The 12,411-nt window shown below is 38.3% G+C and overlaps 1 protein-coding gene across 2 annotated transcripts in view; it reads left to right on the top strand.

Annotated features, from left to right (window-relative positions):
- Positions 1-12,411, top strand: part of TM7SF3 (transmembrane 7 superfamily member 3) — a 42,731-nt gene that overhangs the window by 3,931 nt on the left and 26,389 nt on the right. For both annotated transcript variants that reach the window (XM_043561438.1, XM_043561437.1), the window contains exons 2-4: positions 5,950-6,104; positions 9,374-9,524; positions 11,983-12,103. In XM_043561438.1, coding sequence (XP_043417373.1) covers positions 5,950-6,104; positions 9,374-9,524; positions 11,983-12,103 — 427 coding nt within the window. The remainder of the gene's footprint in view (positions 1-5,949; positions 6,105-9,373; positions 9,525-11,982; positions 12,104-12,411) is intronic.

Genomic DNA, 12,411 nt, shown 5'->3' with positions numbered 1-12,411 from the left:
GACTTAAATATCAAAGGTAAAACAAAGGTGTAGAAGTTAACATGGGGAATATAGCTTTATAGTCTTAGAATATGTTGGCAAAGATTGGGTTAGAATGACACAAAAAGGACTAAGCATAAGAGAAAAACCCAAGAAATTGGACTACATTAAAATTAAATCTCCTGTTAATGTAAAGGTAGCAACTTACAAAAATGGGAGATTTACCCATGATGTATAAAGAACTAAAATTCAATCAGGACAGTCTGATTTTTAAAATGGACAAAAGTCTTGGGGTGTCTGTGTGGCTCAGTCGGTTGAGCCTCCAACTTCAGCTCAGGTCATGATCTCACGGTTTGTGGGTTCAAGCCCCACGTTGGGCTCTGTGCTGACAGCTCGGAGCCTGGACCCTGCTTTGGATTCTGTGTCTCCCTCTTTTTCTGCCCTCCCCTGTATGCTCTCTCTCTCTCTCTCTCTCTCTCAAAAATAAATAAAACGTTAAAAAAATTGTTTTACATAAATAAAACGGACGAAAGTCTTGAACACAGACCCTTTTACAAAGAGAATATCTAATGGCCAATAAGCAAACCAAAATGTTCTTAACCTCTTTAGTAGGAAAATGCAAATTGAAATCACAGTGATATACCACTGTGCACCCAGAAGAGATACAGATGATACCAAGTGTTGGTGAGACTATTGGGCAGCCAGAATACTCTTCCACAGGTCGATGGAGTGTGAATTGGCAAAACCATGCGGTGTAACTCTTTGGTAGTATCTACTAAAGCAGAGCATAAGTATACCCTATTACCTGATGATTCTACTCTTATGATCTACCCAATAGAAATGTGTACATATGTGTACCAAAAGACATACAAAAAAATGTATGGAGTTCATTTTATAATTCATAACTCCAAACTAGAAATAATCCAAATGTTGATTACAGAAAAACAGATAAGTAAATTGTGGTTTATTCCTTTCAAGAAGTATATAACAATGAGAATGAATAAATCATGGTTACTTGTAGTAGCTTAGATGAATTTCACAGATGGTATTGATTTTTAAAAAGCTAGAAAGAAAAGAATTCATCCTGTATGATTCCACCTAATTTCAGAAACAGACAAAGCCCATCAATTTGTTTGAAGTTAGGATCACAGTACCTCTGGGCCGGAGGGAAGGCTTAGTGATAGAAACGGGCCACAAGACCTCTAAGATGGTAGAATGCTGTTTCTTCACCTGGCAGTGTAAACTATGTGCGTTTCTCTTTATGTATGTTATTTCTTTTCTTTCTTTTTTTTTTTTTAATGTTTATTATTTTGAGAGAGAGAGAACGCACACACACATGCAGGGGAGGGGCAGAGAGAGAGGGAGAGAGAATCCTAAGCAGGCTCTGAACTGTCAGTACAGAGCCTGACATGGGGCTTGAACCCATGAACTGAACCCTGAGATCATGACCTGAGCCAGTATCAAGAGTCAGACACTTAACCAGCTGAGCAGCCCAGGTGCCCCTGTATGTATATTATTTCAATAAATGTTTTTTAACTGACACTTGGACCCTAATCCCTTGGATTTTTATTTAACTGGTCTGGATAGGGGCTTAGGCAGCAATAGTTTTTAAAAAGCACCTCCAGATGATTGTAATACACAGCCAGGGTGGATAACCACTGTATGAGAATTTCCTTCTAATAAGGACACCTTAGGAGTGCTATAGAAAATTTGAAAGCGTGCAAAGAAAAAATTATTTACAATACACCCCCAGAGGCATCTCCTTTTAATACCCCTACGTATTTTGTCAAGTGATCAGTTATTTAAATTATGAATGCAGTGTCTCCTTTGTTATCTGGCATCTGCCTGGTTCTTGCTACCGGTATTTGATTAGGGAAAGAGGGTGAGTGAGATGTCATCTTTTCATAACTTTTGGAAATCCAGGAAGTAATATATGAAAGTTGTAACCAGGTGTTTTTATTGAAGTCAGAAGCAGAGACTGTAACTTAATGTTATGGTCCTGATCATTATATATTTTCACATGGGCTGTTTGTTTTCTTTCTGATTTTCTTAATGAGAACAAGACTTCTTAGGTAATTTAACCATTGAAGATCAAAGGTGATCTGTTAACACTGTCACAGCAAAAACCTCAAATAGGTTTTACTGCCTGATATGTGTATATGCTTTCTAGAAGACTCTTTCACAAAAACAACTATTATTTTCTATTTATGCTGGAATGGTAACAGCCTGTATGTTCATCAGTAGGGGATTTGTTGAATAATTAATGGTTACATACAGAATGGAATATTATATAACTTTTAAAATGGTAAAGCTAGTGGGAATGCCTGCTGGTACAGCCACTCTGGAAAACAGTATGGAGGTTCCTCAAAAAACTAAAAATAGAACTATCCTATGGCCCAGCAATTGCACTCCTAGGCATTTATCCAAGGGATACAGGTGTGCTGTTTCAAAGAAACACATGCACCCCAGTGTTTATAGCAGAGCTATCCACAATAGCCAAAGTATGGAAAGAGCCCAAATGTCCATCAATGGATGAATGGATAAAGAAGGTGTGGTATATATATACTATGGAGTATTACTCAGCAATCAAAAAGAACGAAATCTTGTCATTTGCAACTACGTGGATGGAATTAGAGGGTATTATGCTAAGTGAAATTAGTCAGAGAAAAGTATCATATGACTTCACTTATATGAGGACTTGAAGAAACAAAACAGATGAACATAAGGAAAGGGAAACAAAAATAATATAAAAACAGGGAGGGGGACAAAACAGAAGAGACTCAAAAATATAGAGAACGACAGAGGGTTACTGGAGGGGTTGTGGGAGGGGGAATAGGCTAAATGGGAAGGGGCACTAAGGAATCTCCTGGCATCATTGTTGCACCATATGCTAGCTAATTTGGATGTAAATTAAAAATAAAAATAAAATGGTAAAGCTAGAATTATTTGTATTGATGTTCAGAGATAAGTATGTCCTATTAAATGGGCTGTATCAGACATATTTATATTTCTTCTTCCATCTATGTAGATAGAAATATTACATGATATCTAAGTCCTAAAAGATGTATATCAGTGTGTTAATAGCGATTATTTTTGCACAGTATACTTGGATGGAGGTATTGATTTTCTCTACATTTCTTACCTTTCTATAATAAGGGTTATATATTGTCTGGACAAATATTACCAATTTACAGGAAAAACAAAATGAGTGACAAGAGTGTTGAGAGTGTCATCATTTTGTCTGGGGTGTGTTCCTGTTTTATAAATTTGAGATGAAGTGTTGAGGTAGAACCTGTGTTTTGAGTGCCATCAAGAATGGAAATTAAAAAAAAAAAAAAAGGAAGTTTTTCAAATTGTGCAGTTTCTTTCTGATAAGAACCTCTCACTGTCACTACAGAAATTTGATAAACAGTGATATGTGTGAAGAAACGAAAAATCACTTAATATGTATTCATATACTCACAAGGATACCTACTTTCAATACCCCTATTTACTTTAAGTTACCAGCTGTTTAATTATGTATTTCAATTTCTGTGGTCCTGTCTTTCCTTACTGCCTTTTAAAGCACTGAAAACTTTGGTTTTCCAAGTCTTTCTGAGTTGTGATTTATTTTCACCCCTGTGTGATAGGTTAAGGGAAGGCTAAGAAAAGCTTGACACGGGACTTCACTAGGTGGTATCTTTAATCTCTTCCAGGGCTTCTAAAGGTTCTGCATAGAGTCTTGATTCAAGGCCTGTGTAAGGGGAGATAGACACAGATTATCAAAACCATTTCTAAGATATACTTAGGGGCAAATTTAGTGACAATTACAGAAATCTTGGGTAACCTTTACAAATTTACTTGTACCAGTTTTGGTCACAGTACCCAGTAGGTGAGCAAGTAGTCCATAAGTACTTCATAAATATTTGTCAAATAGAGAAAATGGGGAAGAAAAGGGAAAAACTAAAACAAAACAAACAAATACAAAGACTGGAAATATTACTAGAAGAGGCAGGATGGTAAATGAGCTGAGTGCTACACCTGACGCTACTATAACACTGTTATGTTAACCACACTGGAGTTAAAAGAAATGCAAAGTGAAAAATGAATTGAGTGCTTTGGACAGATAGTTAAATGATGGAAATCCAATTAATTCCTGGGAAAACAAACGTACTGTTTTTAGTTTGACAGGCTAGAATTTGTGGACATTTTTAAGACTTGGAAGACAGGATAGATGGGACCAAAATACATTACATGCAATGTTTTTAGGGCCACTTACTGAGATCCGCTTAATTTTATGTATAATTTGGTTTCCTGATAAAATAATCATGATGATGGGAAGGCTTGGAAAATGTAAAAAATTTTTTCTTGTTTCCCTTTATAAAAAGGAAAACAAAAAACTCTCTCACATTTTCTAGACTTTCCTACCCAGATTTTGTTAAATACGTCCTGATATTTTTACCTGTATTCTGGCTGGAGTTTTGTTCTACATAAAATGTAAAATGTGTTTCTAGTAACATAAATAGAAGGAAATATACCATCTTCATTTGTCATTGTTACCAGTATTAAAATTTTCTCTGGGGTTTTAGAAATTAAATCATAACTACAAATAGCTTTTTTTCTATCACTTATAAAAAGTTATGAAGGTAGGGGCGCCTGGGTGGCGCAGTCGGTTAAGTGTCCGACTTCAGCCAGGTCACGATCTCACGGTCTGTGAGTTCGAGCCCCGCGTCAGGCTCTGGGCTGATGGCTCAGAGCCTGGAGCCTGTTTCCGATTCTGTGTCTCCCTCTCTCTCTGCCCCTCCCCCGTTCATGCTCTGTCTCTCTCTGTCCCAAAAATAAATAAACGTTGAAAAAAAAAATTAAAAAAAAAAAGTTATGAAGGTAATATAATGGCATCAGTGGAATTTGGGGAATTTATGGAGAGTAACCTTTGATCTCATCGTAGGATTCTTTGTATGTTCTGTTCAGCTTTTTTGGTTAGCCATTGTTAGTCTTTTTTTTAATCATCCAGAAGTAGTACTTGTATTAAAAAAAAAAATGTTGAAAATTAGCCCATTTGGGAAATGGTACATAAAAATGGGTTTGAAGTTATTTAATGTCTGGGGTATTCTCCTTTGCCACCCACTGACTTTAATTTCCTTTTAAAATAAAACCGTTCCACTATGGAATGCTAGTGACCTATAATCTGTCTCACCAACTCTTTCATCTTTATTAAATTTAAATCTTTTTTTCTACTTTATTTATTTTTATAGTTTATTTTTTTGAGAGAGAGAGCACAAGTGGGGGGAAGGACAGAGGGAGAGTGAGGGAGAGTCACAAGCAGGGTCCCTGCTCAGCACAGAGCCCAACACAGGGCTCAATCCTAAGACCCTGGGATCATGATCTGAGTTGAAATCAGGAGTCGGATGCTTGGCCGACTGACTGAGCCACCCAAGCATTCCAAGTTCTGTTTTTAACCTCAGTGTATTCATAGTTGTTAGTACCTCCTCAAGGTTAAACCTTAAATTCGGGGGCCCTTGTTTTTTAATTTTTTAGTTTTTTGAATTTTTTAAAAAGTAAACTCTGTACCACAAAAGGCTTGATCAGGACAATCAGAAGTCTCATGCTTTACTGACTGAGCCAGACAGGTGCCCCCCAGGGCTCTATTTTGAATAATTATTATCGCTGCTGCAGTGGGAGATTTTTCTGGGTTCGAGGAGCTGGACGCCTTGGGCATTCTTGAACATCCTCAGACATCCTCAGCACTCTAAGTATTGCTCACATCTTTTGAAACACCTCTCTTCCATTTTCTCAGTTCCACCATTTACTAGCTGCTTCCCCTCTTTAAGCCAATTTGTCCTCATAGGTAAAATAGGAGTAGTAATATTATTTATCTCCCCAGGTTTTTTGAGAATTAAAATAAGCAATGCATGTATGTTTACGTATGTGATTTCTACAAATTGATATTACAGGTTCAGATGTTACAATGAAATGTTTCTCCCATTGCAGGTCTTCTTGAATTTTCTGTAGGGAAGTTTAGATACTTCGAGCTCAACAGGCCCTTTCCAGAGGATGCCATTTTGCGTCATATTTCCAGCAATGTGTCTTTTCTTATTTTCCAAATACACTCACAGTATCAGAATACAACAATTTCTTTTTCTAAGGTAAGTACAGAGAGTTATTTCTTAAACACCATATTTGAGGGTATTGTATTTAGTATAAACATGAGAATTGCATTCCTCTTTATGTTTAACTTTATGCCCTTAAAAGAAAAAAATCAAGATTGGATCCAGTCAACTTAGTGATTTAGACTGGCTAAGAGGCATGTGTCTGTGTGTCTTGGGCCTTTTTTTTTTTTTTTTAATTTTTTTTTAATGTTTATTTATCTTTGAGAGATAGAGACAGAGTACAAAAGGGGGAGAGGCAGAGAGGGAGAGAGGGAGAGAGGGACACAGAATCCAAAGCAGGCTCCAGGCTCTGAGCTGTCAGCACAGAGCCTGATGCGGGGCTTGAACTCATGAACTGTGAGATCGTGACCTGAACTGAATTCAGAGGCTTAACCGACTGAGCCACCTAGGGGCCCCATCTTGGGCCTTTCTTGAGTGTGGTGACCTCTGACTTAAAGAGGGGGTGGGAGAGTGCTGAATTTGGGGGGAAGGGTGGGCTCTGCCAGATGTCTCCTATCTGCATGTGATTTCTCACCTTTTCTTATGCTCTTGGGTCCTTGATGATTTTTACCTCTGAATACGTTTTAATGGGTTTCCGTCATTGTGCAGCCATTTAGTGTTTACTAAGATTACTAAGACACTTGTAGGTTCAACTTTATTCTTTGGAATCTCACAGAAACAAAAGAAGCCCAACACCCAGGTCATCTAGCCTAGTGCTGTGCTTCCAGGAGCATTTAAGACTCTATTTCAGAGATCATCACTAAACCCTTTAACCTCAGCCTCACCTTTGGGAAGTGTTTCAGATGCCCTAGATTAGCTTAACTCATTAAGGAACTGCCATTTACATTAACCTTTTATAAATCTATTTTTATTCAGCCTATATGATCCCCTTGCGCTAATAAATGCATTTCAGCGTGTATGAAGTCATGCTGCTTTTTATTCGTCCTAAGCCTATCTATTGTTATAAGCCTATCTTTTAATATTCTGAAATTTGCTAAACTAAGTGGTCTTAGTCCAATTCATATATATTCTGTAGGCATTGGTCATACTACCTTTCATACTAAATATTTGGTATACTTGCATTCTTTTCCCTGCCATAAAGGTTTTGAGATAGTGCATTTGGTAGTTTAATAGGCTAGAAATGAAAGAGTTTGATCAAGGAGAAGAAGGAATAAATTATATAAATTGCAAGAGTTAATGGTGTTTATGACCCCCACTCAGATTTTGCCAGAGCAGAGATCAAAGCTTGTTAAATGTTTTAACTTTCTTAGAAGGAAAAATCACGCCAGTTCCTCAGGGAAACCAAGTTTTTTTTTCTGGCACTAAAATCCAAAGGAAACTTCCTATTCAGGCCCTTTCATAGGAGACATAGTAAAATGCTACACAGATGATTTCTTTAATAACATCAGAGCAAAGACAACATTTGAAAGAAGAGAAAGGATTGAGAAAAAAGGGATTTACTTTTTTTTGCATGCTTACTAGGGGCTAAGTCGATGATTCTTAAGCCCTTCTGGGGCCATGGACTTTGAATCCACTGAAATCTCTGGACCCTCTACCCAGCAAAACATGGATACATTTGTATAATTTCATGGGCACCTCTGGAAATTCATTGGGCCTCTGCGGTTCCTAGTTAGGAACCCCTGTGTTTGGTTTCCGTGTAATTAATTCTCACAACAGCTCAACAAAGTAGTCTTAATGCATGTTTTTACGTTTGAGGAAACAGCTTGGACAAAGGAATGTCCACATAACTATGTGACTGAAGTGGCCTGAATGAACAGCATGTTGGGCCTCCGTTTTTATGTAGAGCAGATTTTAGTTATCCTGAATTATAATCATCTTCCTTTCTTGGATGGGCCATAGTTGTCACTCTATTTATACTCCTGAGAAACTGATGACCAGAATTGCACATAGCACTAAAGATGAGTGGTCCGTGTGAAGAGAATAGTGTCTGTTTCCAATACCCTTCCAGAGGAATTGTGGCACTTTGGGTTGTGTTAGGTCATCAGAGCAGGTGGTTCTTTGAAACTGTTGACTCTGCAGTTCCTCAATTAGTATTTGAGTCATTTTCCCTTAGGCTTGTCAAGTTGAAACCCATCTGACGCTTTTTCCTCGCTTTTTCTTAGCTTTAAGAAAACACTCTGAATCTACTACCTCTTAACTTAGTATTTTGTTATTCAAAAAGCTTTCCAGATTGTTGGGGTGAAGGGATGGAGTTAGGGATTGGTTGAGTGGAAGAATAAGGAGGATAATCCTGATTGTGATGATGGTTCCACAAGTGTCTATGTATATCAGTACTTACATAGCATTTTATTTACTTATTTAGGCTTATTTATTTTGAGAGAGAGATAGCATGAGTAGATGAGGGGCAGAGAGAGATAGACGGAGAATCCCAGACAGGCTCCGCTCTATCAGCACAGTGACTGAAGCAGGACTTGAACTCCTGAAATCATGACCTGAGATCATGACCTGATCCAAAGTCGGATGCTTAACCAACTGAGCCACCCAGGCGTCCCTATAGTATTCTTTATGTGTAGTTTATAATATATTAGTTATAGCTCATTTTATTTAAAAAACTTTCCAGTTTAGGGACAGTGCTCATCTTTTTGTCTTTGTAGTGATAGTTAATTTGTATATTGGACCTACGAGATGGAGGCTGGCTCACTGGCCCGCTTCATATCACAAATCTAAACCTGAGTCCACTTGCACTTCTCCTGTCAGATAAACCTAGCATGCTAGTCACAGTGCTACATCTCTGCTTTAGCTAGCTAGCTTTAGGAAATAGGACCTGCTAGCCTTTATAAGGAAATCCCTGACGTCCTAGCCAAAGTGAGCTATAAAACTCACTTTTGCCCCCAGTGCCTCAGGAACAGTGCTCCACTGCTTGTAAGGCACTGTTCTCCCCCAGTCTGTGGGTTGTTTTTCCTTGAATAAAGGACACCAAACTCTCTACTGAATTGTTTTTTCTTTTGACAGTAGTCTTAGTACTTCACATAGGAAATCTTAATTTGGGGAATTGAAAAACTTGAGAATTTCACTGTGCATCTGCTATTCCTATCAAAGGTCATATACTTCAATAGTTCTTCCATGTGTACGTGTGTGCACCCATATATAGACATGAAAAGAATTCTTTAATTATATAAGGAAGGTCTGTGTTTGTTCTTGTTTTGAGAAAGTTTGAAATAGGACATGCATACTAGATCAAGTCTGGAATTTAAATATTTTGCTCAACTCCTTATTCATGATGATTCTTTTTTACCTTATTGCAGACTCTCCTTCCCAATACCTCAGGGACAGGCACTGACAAAGGACTGGTTTTCATTCTTAGACCAGAGCAGAGTATGTGCACTTTGTATTTGCAGACTTTAGATGCTGAGCCTGTCCAAAACATGGCCATTCCACTCTCCTATTCAGAAAGAGGTAACCTTCCTGTTTTCGACTTTCTATTTACTCTCCAGATTGTGGAACTTTTTCATGAAAATTCAGGGGAAACTATAATCCTTTTAAAAGTGTTTATTGCAAGTACAGTATATTGGATCAAAGATTTTAACAGCAAAGGAATCAGAGCATGATGATTGAAAGCCCAGGTAGGGGCATAGGAGAATGTAGTCATTAATTAAAAAAAAAAAAAAAATTTAAGGAGCCCTTGAAAAAGCATTAACAGAAAGGCAAGGTACAGTCCTTAACACTTTACCTGATTATTCCAGGCAGAGGAAGGCATGGGAGAAGAATGGAGAGTATTTAGAGAATGGCAGAATATTGGGTGTGGCCGGAGCCAGAGTGTGAAGGGCTTTGTGTACAATTTAAGGTTTACATTCTATTCTGAAGGAGCATTGCGCTTTTAAGCAGAGGAATGATCTGTATTTCAGCTATCAGAAAATTAACTCTAGAAGCAGTGTGGGGAGTATTTGGAGAGGGCATAGCAGAGTCAAGACTCAGCATACCTTTAAGCGCTCAAAGTGAGAAGGTGTTTGGAAAGTAGCACTGATAAGACACAATGACCAGTGGTTATGGATTATGAAAAGGAGGAACATAGGCGTCCCATTTGGCTAGCTGGGAGATAGTGATGCAAAATAGGTAGGGTTGAGATAGAGTTGTGATGCTGGATTGGTTTAGGTGATAAGGATGGGGTAGTTGTGACTACAGTTAGGGACACTGTGAATATGAGATGCTTACAGGACATCTGGATGGGAGGGCATAGTAGGGAGTTTAAGGGTATGGAGTGGAGCGCTGAGGTTAGATGTCCAACTAAAAGGTTCTTAGTAAAAGCCAGAGAAGTGAGTAAGATTGTCTAGGCATGTACTTAGAGACTTATCTGGAAAACATAATAGCAGATACTTTCAAGGTGCCTACCACATGTCGGGCACTGTTTCGGGGGATGCTCACTGCTGAGGAATAAGCATGAGACTAAAGAGGAGTCAAGGAAGTGACTGAAAGTGTCCATATGATAGCGCAGTGAAGAGTCAGCAGTGGCCTTTAATGACACTCATTTTAGTGGCACAATGGGGATGAAAACTAGATTACAGTGCTTGAGGAGTGAAGGTGAGGTGAGGAAATTTCGACCACTCCTTGTGTTATATGTAGCAAAGGGTAATTTATTTAGAAAAGGAAAACCAGAGCCTTTGACTTTTTGTCGAGGACAGCGTATAAAGAAAAATCACGAACAGTACGGCTTCAGTTCCAATCCGTATCCTTTTCTCGGGTGTGGTAAGGATTTGTAAACGCAGGAAAAGGAGAGTATGAAAGAAGAGCAATGTTGAAACATAGGCACACGTTCAGTTTCTCCATTACAGAACTGGCCAGGGGAAGTCAACCACCAGAATTCCATCAGTTTACGGAAACCAGGACCCAACCATGGGAGTGATTGATCGGATGAGTGTGTGAAATTGAGATCTTGTAGATCTTGAACTTGGTTTACCTTGATCTGTCTTTTCTCAACCTTTCCATTTGAGTCCACCATATACAGTTCTTCGTATAGAGTTGAGCTCATCAAGTGACTTGTTTAAGTTTTGTCATGCTTAAGGGCATGAATAGGATTCCTAATGAGAAAAAAAGAGCTGTTTTAGCCACATTATTAATGTAAATGGAATACCCAAAATTTGTATTTAATTAAATATCCAAATGCTATTCTGATATGTGATCTTGTGAGTCTTTTATTTTTACTACTTTATATACACAGACTGTTTCAGCACTGAGGATGACATCATCTTTCTTCCTGTTGAAAGAAGCATGTGAAAAGTGGACACCCCTTTCTTTATTACCGTGGAGTTCCTTTTCTCTTTGGCAGTGTTTTTTCCCCTTTATCCCTGGGTTCTTAAGCTCTTTTTGTGGATTCGTAGATTCTCAAAATCTAACAAAAACCTCTCTCCTTAGGACATGCACACATTCGACACTTGGCATACAATTTCAGGGTGTTCTTGGGACCTCTGGGGCCCATTCTTGGATACCAGCTCAAGAATATCTGTTTCCAGACCTTTTCAACTCTAGAGCAGGGGTTGGCAAACATGGACCATGAGCCAAATCCAGCGTCTGCATGTTTTGTACATAAAGTCTTACTAGAAATGGCCGTGTTTACCTACGTTACTGCCTATGGCTGCTTTCGTGCCATGAGGGCAGGGTTCAGTAGTTGCCACAGAAACTGCCAGGTGTGTGAAACCTGAAATGTTCCCAATCACACCCTTTACAGAAATTGCTTGCTAACCTCAATTAACTTTTCCTTCTTTAATCTCAGTTCATGTGGTAGTGTAAAACCAGAAGCTCTATTATATTTATTTAGCTTCTATATGGGAAGTCCTTATAAGAGTAGAGTTCTGGTTTTCTGAGTATGATTTGAATATATAAGAATTCTATGTTGAGTAACTTACTTTTTTTCATCCAGATCCTATCCCTGGAGGCTGTAATTTGGAGTTTGATTTAGACATTGATCCCAACATTTACTTGGAGTATAATTTCTTTGAGACAACTATTAAATTTGCCCCAGCAAACCTTGGCTATGCAAGGTATGTCTATTTCCTGTCTCCTAAAACTGCTTTTAGGACATACATGGTCAGCTACTATGTAGATTCGGTAAACTCTCAAAATTCATGGTTCTCTTTAGTAAACTTGAATTGTTCACTTTTTCTTTTTTCAGAATGGAGGTAATTTAAGCATTGTAAGTAATACTTCAAGCTGTCACAATTAACATTGGCCCCTTCCATTCTTAGGAAGAGCCAGGTGTTGAGTCTCTATTGTGAGCTTAGACATACATTTAGTTTCTGTAAAGAGTTTTGAATATGGAAAGCATTCTGAAGCCATGAAACACCCGTAT

Source organism: Prionailurus bengalensis, chromosome B4 (genome assembly GCF_016509475.1).
Source record: "Prionailurus bengalensis isolate Pbe53 chromosome B4, Fcat_Pben_1.1_paternal_pri, whole genome shotgun sequence".
Taxonomy (NCBI): Eukaryota; Metazoa; Chordata; class Mammalia; order Carnivora; family Felidae; genus Prionailurus; species Prionailurus bengalensis.
Note: the sequence above shows the minus strand (reverse complement) of the source record. Positions and strands in the feature narration are given on the sequence as shown.